The 20,715-nt window shown below is 39.6% G+C and overlaps 3 protein-coding genes across 4 annotated transcripts; 2 read left to right on the top strand and 1 right to left on the bottom strand.

Annotated features, from left to right (window-relative positions):
- Positions 1-440: 440 nt before the first annotated feature.
- tefa (TEF transcription factor, PAR bZIP family member a) lies at positions 441-7,840 on the top strand. Of its 2 annotated transcripts, none has more exons than XM_058620516.1 (5): positions 441-672; positions 4,412-4,789; positions 5,108-5,328; positions 6,237-6,448; positions 7,418-7,840. In XM_058620516.1, the coding sequence occupies exons 1-5, from the start codon at positions 597-599 to the stop codon at positions 7,479-7,481; spliced, it is 951 nt and encodes a 316-aa protein (XP_058476499.1). In that variant the 5' UTR covers positions 441-596; the 3' UTR covers positions 7,482-7,840. The 2 variants fall into 2 exon arrangements, with proteins under 2 accessions (XP_058476499.1, XP_058476498.1); XM_058620515.1 differs by lacking the exon at positions 441-672 and adding an exon at positions 3,531-3,867.
- Positions 7,841-9,206: 1,366 nt separating this feature from the next.
- On the bottom strand, positions 9,207-10,590 carry phf5a (PHD finger protein 5A). Its single transcript, XM_058620517.1, has 4 exons — positions 10,436-10,590; positions 10,073-10,096; positions 9,510-9,676; positions 9,207-9,402 (listed from the first exon to the last, which is right to left on the bottom strand). Exons 1-4 carry the CDS (start codon positions 10,485-10,487, stop codon positions 9,313-9,315), a joined length of 333 nt encoding a protein of 110 aa, XP_058476500.1. The 5' UTR covers positions 10,488-10,590; the 3' UTR covers positions 9,207-9,312.
- Positions 10,591-11,041: 451 nt separating this feature from the next.
- aco2 (aconitase 2, mitochondrial) lies at positions 11,042-20,304 on the top strand. The gene is made up of 17 exons (XM_058620514.1): positions 11,042-11,135; positions 13,384-13,526; positions 14,299-14,557; positions 14,637-14,729; positions 14,829-14,987; positions 15,090-15,240; positions 15,360-15,464; positions 15,639-15,730; positions 15,886-15,991; positions 16,084-16,241; positions 16,321-16,394; positions 17,059-17,170; positions 17,272-17,550; positions 17,644-17,835; positions 17,963-18,095; positions 18,568-18,689; positions 18,783-20,304. The coding sequence occupies exons 1-17, from the start codon at positions 11,100-11,102 to the stop codon at positions 18,915-18,917; spliced, it is 2,349 nt and encodes a 782-aa protein (XP_058476497.1). The 5' UTR covers positions 11,042-11,099; the 3' UTR covers positions 18,918-20,304.
- The last annotated feature ends 411 nt before the right edge of the window (positions 20,305-20,715 follow it).

The raw sequence follows: 20,715 nt of genomic DNA, 5'->3' as shown, positions 1-20,715 counted from the left end.
TGTGAATTTATTTTTCTCAATGCCCTAATACTCATTGTATAAAAATAGACAAGAATAAAAAAATGATGTTCTAATAAATTCAGTAAATTTTCTGCTAACATGGGCACATTAAATTAGAAGACAAACTTCTTTATTACATATAAAGTGTAAAACCTTCTCAAAAATTTTATTATTCAAATCAATTAACGTGTATAATTTCCCTCCCAAAAGAAATTTCCCAGAATTCCTTGGCTGTCACCTTGTTTTGTAACACATTTTTTTTAAGCTTAGATAACTCAGCCGCGCGCTGATTGGCTCAAGTCTGTGTCCATCACAGCGACAGCCAATCAGCGCTCCTCCCGGGACCGCGCGCTTCTGATTGGCTGCAGAAGCGAGGGGCGTGTGTCTGAGGAGAGGACTAATAACTGATTGACCGTTATAAGTAACTAGTAGAACAGATTTCGCATGATATTAAGGTCGATTTAATGTTTTTGACAACGCTGCCAGGCATTAAACTACTTTCAGGATTTAGTTTTTGTTTGAACACTGCGTCCTGTCAGTTGTAAATCATAAGTTTCACCATATTTTTTTTAAATTTTAAATTGGTGAAAAAAACAATGTCTACAGAGATCCCGGAGATTTTCAGAGCTCTTCTTGAGCATCCGTTTACTGTCCCGAGCTTCAACGAGGACGGTAAGTGACTGTCACACGCTGTTGTTTGTGATTCAAGTAGGGTTTGAAGAGATTAAAAACATTGTTTTGAGGGTTTTTTTCCCCTTTGAAAGTGACTGACATTTCTGCAAACTGCGTGTCTACGTGTTACGTAAACCGCCTGTCAGTGTCAGGTCTAAAGGTCTGATTGAATCAAAATTGAGTGGAGCAGTGACAACATGTTCCACACACCACACCACACCAGAAAATAAAGGTGTCACAAAGCAATTATTATGGCATGAATTCAAAAGTCTTCCGGGTTTTTTTTATTCAAATTCAAAAAAAAACTTTTATCACCTGGGGGCAGTTTCATTCATTGAAAACATACCATCAAAATACAAATGAAAGCACATTACAAATAAAAGTGTGTGCAAACTAAACATAGAAAGTATTTTTTTGTCCATAAAATGTCAGAAATGTTTATGATTTCTTTGTTATATGGAGCAAAGAAACATGAAAATATTCACATTTAAGAAGCTGAAAAACCAGAGAAACTTGTTTTAATTGTAAAAAACAACATAACTGAAACCGATGAATTTGTTATAATTAAATTTGATTTGTTGTGATTTTGTTTTGAGTGTTGAATGTATTGCATTTTATCTATTTATCTATAAATTAGTTGCCGATTGATTTAGTAATCAATCGATGTATTGATTAATCATTGCAGCCCTATTTTCTCACGCAACGTGTCAGAAAATGTTAATCGGTGTTTCTAAATCCTTAAAATGATGACATTTTTGTTCCTTTTCCCACACACCACAAAATTATCCAATTTTCAATCATTTCTTCCTTACATAGGAAATGGAAATGTTGTTTTTATTGCTGAGTGAATGTTTTTGGCACTAACAGTTAGAGCTGAAACGATTAATCGATGAATCGATTACTAAATTAATCGACAACTATTTTGATAATCGATTAATCGGTTTGAAGCTTTTTTCATGATTAAAACAAGATTTCTGATTGTTTAAGCTTCTTAAATATGAATATTTTCTTAATTTCTTTGCTCTGCATAACAAATGAATCATTAAAAGTCAATCATTTTGGTTTGTGGACAAAACAAGACATTTGAGAACATCATCATTTCCAGGTTTGACGAACACCGATCAACATTTTTTATGGTTTTCTGATATTTTATGGACCAAACGATTCATCGATTAATCAAGAAAATAATCGTTAGTTGCAGCTCTACTAACAGTTATTCTATACTGTACTTAAATCACAAGATGACTCTTGTTTGATCTACTGTATGTGAGCCTGCAGGAGGTTCAGATAAATCAGATTTGGGTCAAGTAATCTCATTATTATCCTTTGAAGTGAGCCCATGCTGCTCCTGACCCCATTTTACATACAGCTGACTGTTTCATCATGACACTTCATTTTTTTAACATTCAGGTGTGGAAATAATTCATTTTAATGAGAACATGCTGCACATGCTGGACAGAAGTCTGATGTGGCGAGAACTGTATGTCCCCCACTTATACGCATTCATCTTAGTCAACGTTGTTGAAGATAAAGACACAGAAATCTTATCTTTCTCCATAATGAGATAAACAAGAATAAAAGTCTTCAGAGTAGAATGAACACCACAGAATTATTCAATTTTCAATAATTTCTTCCTTACACAGATTAATAAAGGTCAAAGTAATCATATTAATTTTCATTTAGTAGTCTAAAATAGTTTGTAGTTTACTCCTCAGTCAGACAATTTAATGTCAAAAATATTTAATGGTTGTGGAGCCCCAGAATGCACAGAAAATCATGGCATCATCATTTAGGGGTGGGAATTGGTATCAGTCAGTATCAATATCGGTTTGATACCAGTCAAAATCACTGGATTGGATATTGGACAGATAATAATCTAAAATCCGATAGAATCCAAAAGACCTATAAATCACCTGCTTTACTCTGCACATACTGTAAAAATGTAAATTAAAAATAAGCAAAAGCATTTTAGCTGTTTATTTCCTCTTTTCGGGGAGAACAGTATTTGTTACACATTTGAAAAAAGTATGTGAAAATGACTCAGCTCAATTTACAGCTTCATCGTTATTTAATAAATGGTCTACAAATGACCGTATCGGACTAATATGTGTATTGGTAGACACCCGAGTTTGTGATGTCTGTATGTATTGGACACAAAAAAGTGGTCCCTAATCATTATAAAGTTCAATATTAAATGGCATAAAAAATCTCACATGTTAGGATTAATTATACGAATTAGAGAAATAAAAAGTGATATATATTGCAAGAATAAAAATATCAAACGCATAATTTAAGTAGCGCCCCCTTGCACACTCTTGCACGTGAGGGACACACAAACATAGCGCAGCGCTTGGTGGGAGTGGTCTGTTTATTTGTAAGCGAAGCCGCAACACGTGGTTTCGCATGTGAGCGGAGCCGGTTTGTACCAGTCGCTGTCTAGTGTCTAGTACTGTCTGTTCTCTGTGGTTTCTATCGAGAATAGAAAAGTAAAACGAGGTCGCAACTTAAAATGTCGTCATCCTGTTGTTGTTTTTACCCCTGAACATGTGTAAACATCCAATCGCGTGTTTGGTTGGTTGCCACGTTGAAAATAGTTAAAACTTTAATAGCTCAAGCTGCGATGACAAAGCGGGTCAAATATATATTTTTTTAAATATTTAATATAATATTGTATTAAATATTAAATAATATAATATAAAATATTTTAACTTGTTCTTGCGTGGTTGTTCTTCCTCTGGAACAGTAGAACAGGAGCAGTAACTCGGTCAACCAATGTACGCAGGCAGCTCGTCCTCGATAGTCCCCGCCCCCCTTGGAGCTGAGTTCATGAATATTCATGAGGCACAGTGAGTCAATCAACAAAAGGCAAAGACGACATCTTTTCTCAGTTTTGTGCTCGAACATAGTACTTTTTCCGAGGAAGTTGGTCAAACCGACGGGCAGCTGTTCTCCGCGGATTTTTGTGGATTTGCACACATTGAGTAACGTCTTCTATCGGCGGTTTTTGTAACCTCGTTCGAGTAAAAAAGCGAGATATCCGTCGGTTTTTTTTGCCTTATTTAAGAGGCAAAAAAATGTCGGGAGAGCCGATTGTTGTCACGCTGGGAACAGCCGCCGAGGCTCCGAGTTCTTTCCCGGTGGTTCTGAAGAAAATCATGGAAATGCCTCCGCCGAATATTTTCGATGGAGACGACGGTAAGATGAAAACGCAAACGGTGTAGGTCAAAACAAGGTCAGCTAAAAAAGTGTTTGTAAAATTGTCAACACCAGAGTCCATCTTTGTTGGAGAGACTGGACACACACACACACACACACACACACACACACACACTCACTCACTCACTGTCAGGGTTTGTTCCACGTCTTTACTGTCCAGGCTCACACACCTGAATTGGGAATTGTTTGACTTCATAAAGGGGGATACATCTCAGTTTTTACGAATGTAAAATGTGTAACGTAATGCAAATATATTCATAAAATATGCCGGTGCGAATGTTGATACATTTGCTTAAAAAAACCCATTAAATTGGCACTGGTTAAACACTAATACAGTGTGTATTATCATCATTATTGTGATTATCAATCATAGTAGTAGGAACAACTATTTGTAATGTCAACAATTAAAAAACTGGGAAGAGAAGATTTGGTGGACTGAGGGGTATGCCTTCTTTGTCTGTCCTGACTAATTACATCTACCACATTATTGAAATCCTGTTCTTTTATCTTTGCTTTGTTTCAGACACCGACAAGGAAAAGCTATGTCTTAGAAATGATGTTCTACTGGGAGTGAGTAATGATATGGGTCCATCAGCCGCCCTGACCCCAGCTATCTGGGAGAAGACCATTCCTTACGATGGTGAGAACTTCCACTTGGAGTACATGGACTTGGAGGAGTTCCTCATGGAGAATGGCATTGCCACCGAGGTCGACGGAGAAGCCCTACAGACCAGCACGGATGAAGACACCGTGAAGCTGAAGAAAGACAAAGTTAAAACGGTCACTAAGCCAGCAAGTTTGTCCTCACTGACCCTGCTACCCATTCAGGAGTTGGACGGGTGTGACGAGGAAGTGTTGATCATCAAGAACGCATCTGAACTCATCTGTGATGTTACTGCAGGTGAGTGGGACAGGACGGGGTGAACACTGCTCGGGGCTCTGCAGAATGCTTTCTTTTAATAGCTGTTAAGTAAGTGTGGGCATGTCACATGTCACATAACCGGTTGTTTAGGTAGAGATGATGCAACAAGTTAAATATCAATGTCCTGGAATACAGTGTCAGAGACATGCCACTGTTGTTAAATAGACCCACTGAGAAGCCATTTTGACCTGTCAATAAAGGACATTCACTGATGCGGAAAAATCTAAATAACAAAAGACAGTTCACACTCCCCTGCCCTGATAATGAAAGTCTTATGTTCCTCTCCCGTCTGCTCAGAGGTGTCCACAGACAACAACAGAGCGACCCCCGAGCCGATTGACCCCGAAGACGTCGAGGTCGACGTCAACTACGAGCCAGATCCCACAGACCTGGTGCTGTCGAGTGTGCCTGGGGGAGAACTGTTCAACCCACGCAAGCACAAATTCTCTGAAGAGGAGCTCAAGCCACAGCCAATGATCAAAAAGGCAAAGAAGGTGTACGTGCCTGAAGAGCAGAAGGTGAGGGAAGACACAAAAAAAAACATACTTTCACAACAGCAATTTTGCCGTTTGCTTCTTTAAAAAATACACATTGCACAAATGACAAAGACATAAATTTAAAACATTAATCTTCTTCCTAAAGTGCAGCAAAACCAAACCACTTCAATTGGTGTTGAGGAGACTGAGCCTTTTTAAGGAACAAACTAAGAAACACTGCATTTCACTGCTACAAACTAAGGAAGCCCAGCGGTGAAAGTTTAAGAGAACTGAATTTCCTAAATCAAATATGAAAGATTTCTCATTGAATTAGATTCATAATCCTGCCTTTGGTAGCAACTCTCTGTGGACACAGAATGTGGAAAGCAGGGGAGGGGGGCTAAAAATGTATTATTGTAATAATTTCTCCTGTACATCGACTTCCATTTGACCTATTACTGTAGATTTTGTTACTGTATAGAGCTTTGGTATAAGGAATATACCATAAGACTGTGCTGTGAATATTATGCTGAAAATAATCAATTCTGCTATATATGAATAAACTATTATAAATGAAATGGAACAGGATTATTAGATAATCATCATTTAGATGTTTTCCCCATTGCGTAAGTGGTGTGCGGGGGCAGAAGACAAGTCCTGGACACGTCTTATTGAATCTGCCCATGTAACTTAAAGTGACTCAGCAGTTTTTCAGGCCACCAAACAACACTGGCATTTGTTTACATGCAGAGAGGAAGCTGGCTGTCAGGCACATTATAAACCCAGCCCAGGTCAGATTTCAACTAATGTTCTGATAAAATTATACATCAGATGGTAAATGTGGTTCCCTAAGTAACAGTGTTGAGGGGAGAAATGCAAGGCAGAGGCTGGTGTCGTGTTTTCCTATGACTCACTCAGTCCCCCGTTTCTGTCCTCTCTGCTTCCCCCAGGATGACAGGTACTGGCAGAGGAGGAATAAAAACAACGTGGCTGCTAAACGCTCGCGTGACGCCCGCAGGCTAAAGGAGAATCAGATCACTGTGCGAGCAGCTTTCCTGGAGCGGGAGAACGCAGCGCTGCGGACAGAGGTCGCCGATTTGCGAAAGGAGTGCGGCCGCTTCAAGAATGTTGTGGGTCGCTACGAATCCAAGTTTGGACCACTGTAAGGGACCAAAAACATCAACCCTATGAATGGGCATATGTACAGTAAACACCACAGCATCAGTCACTTTGTATTTACCAGCCGGGTTAGAGACAGTGTTGTCTCCTGATTGTGAGATTGTAAATAGAAACCTAATCTACTGATCCTTTCAAAAAAGCTACGCTGCTTTTGTTTGGACAGTTTGACATAATAGAGGTGGAAGAGGGGGGGGAGGGAGCATAATGGGTGCATTTAAGCTTGATTTAAAGCACTATCTGACTTTTTACCAGACTTGGATGACGCACTCTAGAGCTGTTTTCAGACATAAACTTTGGAAAACTGGGTCAGGTGCCTTATCCCTATGGAAATGGAACTTTCTCCATATGATATTTTTTCTTTTTTTCAGGTGCTGTAGTATATGTGCCAGGTTTGGGTTTACATGAAAACACAAGAGTAGTGTCAGATGTTGTGTCTTTCTGTGACCTGTTTTTCTCAAAATGTGTTCTGTTTAGATAAAAACCTAATGAGATGCATAACTTTTTGATTTTTTTCATTTTTAGGAAAATGGAAAAACAAAAACACAGAAAAGTTAGGAATGTTTTGTGTTCTCACATACTCCCATTCCAGACACTTTTGGGAAAACATCTGGACTTAAGTGCATGTCTGAAAGCAGCTCATCTATAGATTTTTTCAACTGTGTGAATCAATTCACAATATTCTGAGATCATGGGGTGTTCCTTACTCAAAGCAACCTCACTAACCCCAAGATGGCAAATATCTTGCAGCGTGAGACCTCATGTAGTGAAGATAGATAGATACTTTATTCATCTCACAGAGAAATTCACACATGAAGCACATGTGTGAAGCACATGAGCTACTCTGGTTGCACAAACCAAACCCCTCTAGTAAATAACTGTAATCCTGACTAATAATCTCTCCCTCTCTCGACTCTTTCCCTTGTCATTCATTGTTGTTCTCTTCTTTTTCAAGTGCGGTGCCAGAAGACCAAGACCCAACAGTTGATTTTTTTTCCGAAACAAAATCAATAAATTGAAACTTTTTTGGGGGGGTTTGGTTTGTGAGAAAAGTAGAATCAATCCGATGAAGATCATTGTTGCCAAGCAGGCACAATAGCATATACTTATTTTAGTTTTTTGACTTGAATGACTGTCCATAGAAGTGAGATGAGTGTGTGCGAATATTCGATTGCTTCTACAGGACACCGTGTGTGTGTATATATAAAATACCTATATCCTGCTTTGTATGCATTTGGCCAAAAAGACATCATCTGTGATGTTCATTTTGGGAAAAAAACATTTTTGTGTGTTTTTGGGCAAGGTAGTTAATATTTAGGTAGCAGGCAGATTTTTACTCCGTTTTTATGATATTATAAAAATAAACTGATATGCTCAATTGCTTTGTTTTTTTCCCCCACTGATTTTATTTTTTTTTCAAATACATGTCTATATATAAAAACGTTTTCATTTCCAGTTACTTGAGCTTTATTAGGGGATCTAAGGGGATCATGTGTTTGTCACTACGTCAGTCGCTTGCTTGACTCTCTACAGGTTGTCACATTGACATTTACACATTTTGGTATCGCATCAGATGTGTGTCGGTTACACAAATGCATGTACTGTGAATAGTTGTAGTCTAAAATGATCTGTCGATGACTTGTTTTTTTTAAAGCCCTTTTCTATTACAGGGGCTTAAAAAAGACACCCGAAACAATACAATATGTTAAAAACCCAGACTGGTCAGTCTGTACATGTGTGATATTTGGACTTTTTTTTGTCATTTGTCAAAACATTTTCAAAAACTCTGCATCTCAAGACTTGTAAACTGACAATGTCTGTTACCATGTGAACTGTTCGTGAAGTATTGGGTTTCTTATTTTTATTTGACAAACCCAACAAGCCTTGGTAAATGCAGACTACCAGGGGCATCCTTTACACATGGCGAGGAGGCCCCACATCTCTAAATTGTCTTATGTCTAAAGCCATTCAATGCAATGTGCAGTCTACCATAACTGTTTCTTTATATTGTTTATTGGCCCCTTCTCATAACAAGGGGATATATTTTAATACTCTGCTGCTGTGCTTCCACCAATACCTTTGAGTTTTTTTTTTTTTTTTTTTTTTAAGTGAATGCATGCAAATCAAATTCTAACTAAATTTAATATTTGTTTAATTAATATTTTCAGTGTTTCTGCATTGATTTGTGGAAATAACTATACTCCAAACTGTTTTTGAAGTACAATTTTAAAGTTAATGACATACTTCCTGACTTTTTTTTGATATCCATTTTTAGACATTGTATCTACCCTCTCTATGTGGAACAGATCAATTTGTCCATTTAGTAGGGTTGTAAAACTCCTGGTTCTGTCTTTGTATAAAGAAAGGTCCTTGGATTTTGAATGTGCTTACCTCTAGACCTGTACATAGAGTAAATATATATATACATTAATAAAGCTTTGGTGGAAATGTTTCATGAATGTTTATTTTAAGATTCCAGTTCAGTCCTGTCAGCCATACACCATCCAACTGGTGAACAGTTTCCAGAGGATAAAATAACCTATATGCTTACGTCACACTAGAACCTAAGCATTAATAAATAAGTAAATCCACTTTTGGAATATTAAATCCAAGCCATGTACAATTACACTTGGAAAACTACTTTGAAGTAATCAGTGGAGCTGAAAGTGTGAAATATAGGGGAACTGATGTTAATTAGCCCATGTCTATGTCCAGTTCAGCAATTAATAGCAATCACAAAAAAGAAATATAAAACTGAGTTTTATTGACAAGTCAAAAAAGGTTTCTTGAAGTTGTAAAGAAAGTTTGCAAAAGCTGAATAACTAAAACAGTGGCCGAGCAGTGGCATCTTCACCTCTTCTTGAAGCCATACTTCTTCCTTTCATAAAACAGGTCTGTTTTAGAGCTGCCCAGGTTTACGATCTTCGGACATCCATCTCTCTATGAAGACGACAGAAAGACCAGTAAGAAGAAGCAGCAGCAGCAGGTCATATTAAAATGTGCAGTTGAAATTTCTTCTGCTTGTTTTCTTTTGTGACAGTACTTACATCTTTCTCCTGGATGGTGCACTCTTTACAGTAGTAGGCGTCAGACACACCCGGCCCGCCACAGATCACACAGCGTCCCTGGTAAGAGCCGTAGTTACACTCGTCACAGATGCGCACCAGTGTGCACGGCCTCACATACGAATCACAGATGACACACTTTCCATCACCTGAGAGAATCAGGGGGAAATTAGGCAGGAGAGAAGTGTATTAGAAGAATAATGAAGACAGTATGACTTGTAAAATGTTACTTATCATACATCACATTAACGTAGAATTAGGGAGCCAATACGATAACCAATACTGATATATATATATATATATATACACACATATACATATATATATACACATATACATATATATATATATACACATATATATGTGCATATATATGTGCATATATATATACACACACGTACATACATACACACACACACACACACACACACACACACATATATATATATATATATACACACATACATACACACACACACATATGATAATACATTTTAAAGCCAATACCGGCCGAGGCTATAATTAAACTTCAGATGAATACTCACATTTCTCGCAGAGTCTCCCGATAGCTAGGGAGTAGAAACAAAACACTCAGTAATTGGCCCATGTATTAACACTTATAATCGCATTTCTACTAATAATGGAGATACGTTCCTTTATATGTATTTAAACACACACAGCAGTGAAACGCATTATTAATTATAACAAGTAGAAATGCACAATTCATTACTCTAACGACATATATCTCACAGCTCTATGCTAGCACCGTGGCTAAAACGCTTTGAAAGGAATCCATGCTTGGATCGTTAGCATGTTAGCTAATGTGAAGCAAAAACAACATCAAAGGCTTTCCGGTAACAAAACACAAAAGTAAGTAGTAGTTTTAGGAGAATTGAGACGAAACATACCAACACCGGCTTGTTTTCTGCAAAAAATCAAGTCTGGATGATGTTTAGCCATTTTTCAGCCAACGTAAGGAAAGCACAACCGATTTGTTTCAACTTTCAACTTTGACCTGAAAACTTTGATCGAGGAACGGAACTACTGCCATCTAGCGACGGCGGCGTTGGCATCCATCAATAGGTGCATTACCGCCCCCTTCTGCTCTGGAGTGTGAGCCAACCATCTAGCGCCTCCAGAAAGAAAGACAAAAAGTATTGTGCTTTTGAGCGAATTGCGGTGAGTATTTTCAACACTATACATGTTATTAAAAATGTTTAAAAAAGTTTATTTTCCAAACAAAAGCGGGAAAAGAAAAAAATCTTAAACGATAAAGAATAAGCTAGAAACTAATCGTAAAATTAATTGTGTCAAATCCTGTCAGCTATACAAAAGCCAAACCAACACTAAAAACATTATCAATGCATATGTGTTTTGTACTTCACATTTTATTGGGCGTTTAAACAAAGTAAAATTAAACCGGGATAATTTTAAAATTTTGTAATTTGATATAAACCACCTGAGTTTAGATGTTGGTTTTAAAATGTATATGTTTCTTGCAGGACCTGCGCGGCCGCTCTATATAGCGGCGTGACGTCACTACGGAACAGCACATCTTTGTCAGTGAACAAAATGGCAACCTACTGTCTGACTGTCACCAGGCTCCAGGTAAGAGAGAAAACGGTCGAATTGTACGACATTTATAGTCCATAGAAGGATGTCACCCACTGGTTTAGAGTGAACAAATGTGATTTAATGTTTTCCCGTCTCACCTGGAGGACTGAGGCCGGTTATTGCTGATACAAATGGCCCGTAAAGAAGTCATCGGCTGAGGTCATCGTGTACCGGGTGCGCCGCGCGCATCTAGCGGACACCTACTATTCACTAGTCACTGGCTTTTAAAAAATCACGGCTACGTTAACAGAGAGTCACTCTTGATTCCCACAGCTTGTCGGTGAACACGATTAAGCTAGTTAGAGAATCAGAAAGGGGTGTTGGAAGAGCAAGGTTAACCACAAGGTTAGGGCAGCTTCCCCTTGAAGGGAGCTGCGCGTGACTCACAGAATACACATTACATACGTTAATAACACAGAATGTTGCAAGCACAGTCTGACATATTAGTTAGTGAGACTGGCACACGTGAAAATAGCAACACTAGGATGTGTCATTTGTCAATTAATGTTTTAGTTTGAAGCGTTTATTATAACTCCATAACTACTGATAATCTTGTATTGATAAAGGTGTATGATCTTTTAATATCTGAAGCAAATGCGAGCTCCAATTCAGGCTTAAAATGTAGATTAAGCAGCCCACTGTGATTGTCAACCCTAGTAATATAAAGAATAGCCATTAAACCTTAATTTGTTTAGGTATAGATAGATTTTGCCACCACCAACACCAGTTCAATAGTCTTCACACACTCCATGACACTAGAGATGGCAATGGCCCGCAGTAATTTATTGAACTAAAAAGCTTTTGACATATTATTTAGTCTTTACCAATTTTATAATATAATATATTTATATGCTTGCTTGTGAGACTTGCCAAAAAATCTGGGGGAGCCCTAAGCAGGTGCTGCTTACTTCACATTGGCACTATTATGTTATATTGATCACAAATAGATCTATTCTGACATTACAGCAGCAAGGTGTCAGACAACTCATAATACAATCCAATATCAAAAATTAAGTTATGCTTAAATGGAACAAACGCATCTTAAATCCTAACCTCATTACTGGAGATAGCACACATTATCCTGTGAATTCAAAATGATGTTATTCAAATAGTCATTGTAAACTGTTAACTCTCGGGCTGCTGCTGTCATAAACTCGTGTAAAGACTGACTGAGAGGTCAGACAAGGTGACATCATGCTCCTCAACCTCAGCACGAACTCCGTTTGCTCTAGTCTGTGGTTAATATCTGAACCTATTATGCATTAACATTTGAATAGGCTTCTCAGTTGACCTGACAGAAACACTTCACATTTCAAAACCGGCAGCATCCCAGCTGCTATCTGTCAATTCTTCCCCACACATTATCTGGTAATTCGAGACCCCCAGCTGATGCATGTGTTGTTCTCTCTTGAGTGTCTTATTTGTTCACTTAACTATCAGGGGAGAAATTCTTCTCAGTTTGCATGGTAATACAATTTACTAGAAAATAGAACATTTGTTGTTTTTAAAAGTGGTCTCCAGGAGGATTGCTCTTGGTCCAGTCCAATCACACTGCATAATATAAGAATGTAAAAGTTTTTTTATAGAAGTGTTAAAGCTGGATTTTTTTTATTTTTTTTTTAAACAAGTGGTGGGGGAGGTGGACTGCTGCCATTATTTCTAAAATGTGTTTGTGTTTGGCCTTGTGAGAGATGGGAGTGTTTTGTTCACCCAGGACGCTCCGAAATCTGACACTGGACAGTAGAATGCAAATGGCAAACTATTGGAGCATTTCTGTATCCATATGATTGATTCATAAACTTGCACAAGACATAAAAACAATAAACCTGGAGAGTATTTCTTGTTCAAAAAGACAAGTCAAATTCTCTGATCCTTTGATGTGACTCATATAGAATTTTTCTTTCTTTTTTACAGCAGATATTTATGGACATGAAATAGAAGGGCAAACACAGGTTTTACCAATAACATTAATAAGTGTTCCACTACAGTTATAAAGATAGCCAGGCTTGTGTTACTGTTCAAATGTAAGGGTAGGTTTCCATATTTTCTGGATGTGTTCCACAAAAGTGATGATAGTTCTATTGTACAGTTATTATAGCATTGCTAAAACAATCAAATGGTGACCTAAGACCTTTGCACAGCACTTTATGTTGTGTATGTTTAGGGGAAATTGTGTCTGATTTTGTCCACAGCTCTGTGAGTATCGCTCACGTTTGTTTATGTACTTTGGTGTCGTCCTCAGCTAGCCCTGGGCCATGGTGCACGGCGCCTGCATGTAGCAGCGGCCTACAGAGCCAAGGCCAATGTGTCTATGAGCCGCTTTGAGCCCACGTCTTATGTCAACTACAAGAAGCTCCAGTCCAACGTTGACATTGTGCAAAAAAGGTCAGTGTTCTCCTCCACTGACCTTTCTCTGGTCAGAAACATTAATTTTTATGTTGTTCATTTAAACTGTTTGTTTGTCTTTTACTTCAGTTGTAGCCTTTGCTTTATATCGGCCTCGTACTGTTTGAATTAGTATAGAGAAAAGTGTGCACATGTAGGGTAGATGTGCTGTTTCGACTGTGCACATCAATGGCTTTTGCTTGATCCACCCTGTAATTACTCCCGCTTTAGTCTGTCATACACTGGATATTATAAATGACGTAATGAGAAGAAATGAATAGCAGGTAAATGTACTGTAGTGTAATCTCTTTAAACAGATTACACTACAGACAGCTGCTAGTTGGCATTCAAATAGAGTTTAGCCATACACTCGCTATAAGCGACAATAAAAAAATCCATTCTTTGATGTCTCATCTGCAACTCACTCCACTTTTTGCACCTAAGGTTGCTTTTCAGGCTGTAAACAGTTAACATATAATTCAAGTCTAAGCCCTAATACTTAATATCTTTATAAGTAGCCCTAAAATATTAACCCTTGCCCCCAGATTAGGCTAATTTGTACAAGATTAACTTTAGTGCAGGTGCTGTCGAAAAAGACTTGGAACTTTGGATCACATTGCATTTATCTCCATAATCTTCTGAAAAATATCAGTGTATTCCATCTACCTATTCCCACAACCCACATTACCCATTTTTACTCTATATTACACCTATATTTTCATAGCACATTACATCACCCTACAATCAATAACATCTACTTTCTATGTTCCAGACTCAATCGGCCGCTCACCCTGTCAGAGAAGATCGTTTACGGCCACCTCGATGACCCCCACAATCAGGACATTGATCGTGGTCGCACCTACCTGCGGCTGCGTCCCGACCGTGTGGCTATGCAGGACGCCACGGCCCAGATGGCTATGCTGCAGTTCATCAGCAGCGGCCTTCCCAAAGTGGCCGTGCCCTCCACCATCCACTGTGATCACCTGATCGAGGCCCAGATCGGAGGAGCGGAGGATCTGGCCAGGGCAAAGGTGAGGGCGCGTGTTCATTTATAGTCATTATTTGTATGTTGTACCTTTTTTAACTGAGCTGTCATTGTTCTCCTCCTAGGATGTCAACCATGAGGTTTACAACTTCCTGTCCAGCGCTGGTGCAAAATATGGAGTTGGCTTCTGGAAACCAGGCTCTGGGATTATCCATCAGGTTTTGTTACTTCTAATCCAGAAAATGATCATGGTTTTTAGAGGCACCATAAATACAGTGGGATAATTACATAAACCATTGTTTGTTTTATCTAAACAGATCATCCTAGAGAACTACGCCTACCCAGGAGTGTTGCTCATCGGCACAGATTCCCACACACCAAACGGAGGGGGGCTCGGTTCCGTCTGCATTGGTGTTGGTGGAGCCGATGCTGTGGATGTCATGGCAGGAATTCCATGGGAGCTCAAGTGTCCCAAGGTCAGCAGAATATGTTCTTCTACATCATTTCCATCTGTCTGTTATTCTTTCTAAATCTGCACCTCACAAATCACAATTTATCACTTATTCTCTTCTTCTCAGGTGATTGGAGTGAAGCTGACAGGCAGACTCTCAGGCTGGACATCACCCAAGGACATCATCTTGAAGGTGGCCGGCATCTTGACAGTGAAGGGAGGCACAGGAGCCATCGTAGAATATCATGGACCTGGAGTGGACTCCATTTCTTGCACTGGTCAGTGGAAAAAAACTGAATTTATTTTGTTTTGCATATCGGCTGTTAGTCTCTTATTTATTAGTCTATGTAACATCTATAGAGACAGTTCAGTCTGACAGATCTCTTTTCGTGTGCAGGAATGGCCACCATTTGCAACATGGGAGCAGAAATTGGAGCCACAACCTCAGTATTTCCCTACAACCATCGCATGAGGACCTACCTGGAGAAGACTGGCCGTGGACGTATGTTCACACTTATTTTTTTCTGCAAAAAAATATAACATGGGATGACAACAGGGGGGGAGTTTTAGTCGATTAGAAATAAGCTTGTGTTTAAGTTTATTGTCACATATACTTGTAATGAGTGTGGGATGGTTTTGTGTCTTGTGTCTCCACATATCTCCTGTTTCCTCTCAGAGATCGCTGCCCTGGCTGATGAATACTCAGACTTGTTGGTACCAGACAAAGGATGTGAATATGATGAGGTCATCGAGCTCAATCTAGATGAGGTCTGTCATTTTTAGCCAACCTATCAAGAACATCAGACAAACAGTCAGGCAGATAAGAATGTGAATGACTGCTTTTATGAGTTGGAATTAAACGATTGAGTGGGAATTCTAGTTTGAGAATGAACATTTGTTCCTTTTTCTGTTTTGTTCTCCAGTTGAAGCCCCACATCAATGGACCTTTCACCCCTGACTTGGCTCACCCAGTGTCTGAAGTAGGCGCTGTTGCACAGAAGAACGGCTGGCCACTGGAGGTCAAAGTTGGTAAGAAGTGACGAGGCAGGGAAAGGCTGTGTGGAAAATTCTCTTTCTGTTACACGTTTTTAATCCTTTTTTGGATTCCTTCCCACTTTTAGGTCTCATCGGCAGCTGTACCAACTCCAGCTACGAGGACATGGGCCGCGCTGCTTCTGTGGCCAAACAGGCTTTGGACAAAGGCCTGAAGTGCAAAGCTCAGTTCACAGTAACCCCCGGCTCAGAGCAGATTCGTGCCACCATTGAGAGAGACGGATACGTGAGTGCCGGCACCCATAAGCATAGATTTAACCCTGGTTGATGCTTAAATGCTTAAATATGTTCTTGTCTTCCTGTAGTCAAAGATTCTTGAAGATGTTGGAGGTGTGGTGCTTGCAAATGCATGTGGGCCCTGCATCGGGCAGTGGGACAGGTAAGTGAGGCCACAACTTTGGATGTGAAGGGCTGTTGTTAAACGTAATATAGAAGTGTTAAAGCTGGAAAAAACTTTTTTTAAAATAATAAAACACAATAAACAATAATCATAATTACCTACTTCTTTTTGACTTGTACATTTTGCTGAGCACAGATAAGTTATTCAAAATTGCATAGCTCTGAGTTCACTAATAGTAAATTGCAGTTCTTACTCTTAAATAGTGAATTTATTTTTCCTTTTAAGACTTGCTTTCATTGTGTATTTTCTCTGTGTCATGGTGGCGTTGACTTACAGCACAAAGAAGTGCATTATCTCAATTCTATCCAGAACAATAAAGAGAAAAGCTTTTGTTTTTTCTGGCCACAATCTCAAAAATGGCTTTTGCTCGACCATAGAAATGATTAAAGCTAAATCAAGGAGCGAGACAAGAAAAACAAATAATGAGGAAGTCCTGGTCAACCCTTAGGTTTTTTACTATCGCTTGATGTTTATCATGTTTTTTTAAACTGGAGTGCCAATTTTATCACAATATATCACAGACTGAGATAGTAGCAGCCACCCTTGCCAGCATCTTCATGAGAGTAACTTAACAGCAACCCCATATGAACCCCATTTGCTGTCGCCCCCTTTTAATCTTAGTCTTTTGTGTGCTTGATTTCAGGCGTGATGTGAAAAAGGGAGAGAAGAACACAATCGTCACCTCCTTCAACAGAAACTTCACAGCCAGGAATGATGCCAACCCTGCAACGCACGCCTTTGTCACCTCACCCGAGGTAGATAAAATCCACTCGACCGAGTTGTGAAGCTGCAAATGCACACACACAAAAGCTAACGTGTCGAAACTAATTGTGCTCCGTTGCCTCTTCACCTTCAGATTGTCACTGCCATGGCCATCGCTGGCACATTAAATTTCAACCCAGAGACGGACTACCTTACAGCCCCCAACGGTGAGAAATTCAAGCTCGAGCCTCCCAACGGAGATGAACTCCCTGCCAAAGACTTCGACCCAGGCCAGGACACCTACCAGCACCCACCACCCGATGGCTCTGGTGTCGGAGTGGACGTCAGCCCTCAGAGCAACCGGCTACAGCTTCTGGAGCCTTTCGACAAATGGAGCGGCAACGACCTGGAGAACATGCAGGTCCTCATTAAGGTCAGGATTCTGAAATGACATTGCCGCACCGTTGTTAACTCCAAACAAGTCTGGATCGAACATGTCACTCATCTTCTTACCGTTTTCACGCAGGTGAAGGGCAAATGCACCACAGACCACATTAGCGCTGCCGGACCGTGGCTGAAGTTCCGCGGTCACCTGGACAACATCTCCAACAACATGCTGATCGGTGCCGTCAACAGCGAGAATGACGCCATCAACAAGATCAAGAACCACCTGACAGGAGAGTACGGAGGAGTTCCTGATGTGGCCCGTCACTACAAGGTGAGGATCACAGAGAGAGGATAGTTTCTTTTGTTTTATTCATAATTTTTTGCTTGTGGCTTCCCTAAGTTCACTTAGCCCAGCTGGATAAATGTTCACAGCTGATCAAAATGTTCTCTTTTCACAGGCCAACAGTTTGTCATGGGTTGTAGTCGGAGACGACAACTACGGCGAAGGCTCCAGCAGGGAACACGCAGCACTGGAGCCCAGGCATCTGGGAGGAAGAGCCATCATCGTGAAGAGCTTTGCCAGAATTCATGGTACTTTCAAATGTAGTATATCAAAAAGACATTTTGTGATACACCCAGTTTTTTTGTTTTTTTTTATTTGGTCATGACCAGAAATTGACACATTAAAACACACACGGTAAATCTCAGATTATCCTTTAAGCGTTACAAAATAAGTGTTATCACTAGTGATTTCCTGTTCCCAGTTTCCATTAGATTTGTTTGTTTGCAGGACTAGCAGATTGTTGATTTCATACTAAAGAGTTCCAGCATGTTATTGAGTACATAGTTGGATTTAGATCTTTTAAACATATATTATTTATGGGGATTTTCATAGCCAAACCCAATTGGAAACATAGCAGCAGCTCCACAAAGTGGGTGACGTTATTTAAAGCCAACCAAAATGAACGAAACGGTCCACCTAATGGTAACCTTCAATATAAATATGGATTTGGAGATTATTTACTCTCCTATTTAATCAACACAATCTTCCTCCTGCCCTTAGAAACTAACCTGAAGAAGCAGGGTGTGCTCCCACTGACCTTCAACAACCCATCTGACTACGACAAGATCCGCCCTGACGACAAAATCTCCATCAAGGGACTGAAAACCTTCACTCCAGGAAAGGTAAGAGCGCTGGAAAAAAAACCAGTCTGTTTGTTTTCCAAATTGAAAATAAAGCATCCGAAATGTATAACTTGGCCTCCTCATCCTCCTCAGCCTTTGAGCGCAGTCGTGAAGCACAGTGACGGCAGCGAGGAGACCCTGCAGCTCAACCACAGCTTCAACGAGACACAGATCGAATGGTTCCAGGCCGGCTCTGCCCTCAACAGGATGAAGGAGATGCAGCACTGAGGGAGAGGAGGAGCGAAGAGGGAAAATGTGAAGGAGGAAGAGGATTTTCAGGGGGGGAACCAGGGTGAGGATTGTGAGAGGGGGTTGAAGAACGTCGGCCACCGCTCCGTCACTAATGTCGGCGAACAGCTTGGACTGAAGTCGCTATGTTAGAAAAAATGACTGCAGACTAAGTTGTGAAGCTGGTGTTGATGATGGAACGTGTCTGGCGTGTGTGAACGCATCATATGGTTGTGCTTCAAACAGTGGTACGGGTCAGAAAGAAAAGCAGAGCGACACACACACGCGCACACACTCTGACACAATAAGCTTTGACCCAGTCGATATCACATTGATTCAGCAGCTGTTCAAACAGTGTGGAAGCCACATCACACTGGTCCTCGAGGCTGTCGGTGAGACTCCTCGTTGCTCCAGAGTCATGTCGCGCTCTGTATGTCAGTTTTCAGCTTTGCTCGACCATTTTCATTATAACCGCTCCAGTTATTTCAGCTCCGCCCTTGTACATGTGAACAATGTAGTTCATGGATCTAGGTCTATTTGTCGTTCAGTGAAGCTGTGATCATGTGGATCCAGGACTCTTTTTTTTTTTCCAATCACAAGCTCAATACTTTATCGGTCTGCCTCCTAGTGGCTGTAAGGAGATGCTGCAATGTCTACAAGTCACGGCAGCCAGTCTATTTCATGTACTGTCAAAAATTTACCACAGTGTCTACAGCCTGTTGAAATGTTTTCTGGGAAATTAAGGAAGAAGGAAGTGGTAGAGCATAACTTGTGGAATGTATTTGATTACTGTACCACAGTGAGATCATCTAGACATTGACATAATTACAAAATGTTACAGAGAAACTTAACTTTTACGCTTTAATACTGTGTAAACTTGCCAACTTCTTCCCTGACACCGTCCTGCCCTACCCTTCGGATCAATCCTAACCTCATTACAAGGTCACACATCCCAATGTCCCCCCCCCCCCGTTGTGTATTTATTAATACTTTTTCTCTCAAAAGCGTTTAGATCATGCATGAGGCAAAAATAAAGGAACAGCATACTGATATATTTTTAAATGTGTTAAATGGTGGAGGAAAGCTGATGTTGTACTGTAAAATGGCCACTTGATAAAGTGATGTGGCAACTCTTGAGAAAACTGAAATTACGGTGTCAGATGTTTGGTTTTTTTCATCCTCTGTGACTGAAATTTGCTCCAAGAAGAAGAAACAAATCAATGTGTGAATCAAGCAAAGGCTTTAACCACTTCATTCATCTCTCACTATATGTAAAGTTTCTGGTTCAATGGTCATTTAGTTTTCTCTTTCACCCAGATGATTTTTGTTTTTCTGTGTTACAGAAATGGCAATCAGTTGTAAAATAAAAGCTCACAGATCTCATTTATTTCCATCGCCTCCACATTATATGACTCAAAGCTCTTGTTTATATTTATAGATGTGCAGTAAAGTGAGGATCCAACATATAAGAATCATTATAAATGTATATGAAATGACAAATGCAATACAAATAAAAACCAGGTGAAATCAGGTACGTGAAGCAGGTTTATTAAAATGATCTTCAAAGAAAAGATGAATGAAAGAAAGATTAAAGTCAGTTAATCAAGTACAGCTACTGAACTTGATCAGTTTCACTTTCAATTCATATCATACAAAAGCCTGAATAGATGTTTATGGATGGAAATTGCTTCATACATAATACATACATGTATAAATAATTATATATTAAAATTATAAAAAAAATACATTAATTTTGGAGCACAGATCCAACGTTTTCACAGCTTTTCTATTGCAAAAA

This window comes from Solea solea, chromosome 21 (genome assembly GCF_958295425.1).
Source record: "Solea solea chromosome 21, fSolSol10.1, whole genome shotgun sequence".
In the NCBI taxonomy this organism is placed as follows: Eukaryota; Metazoa; Chordata; class Actinopteri; order Pleuronectiformes; family Soleidae; genus Solea; species Solea solea.
This window is presented reverse-complemented; position numbering and strand designations above follow the sequence as displayed.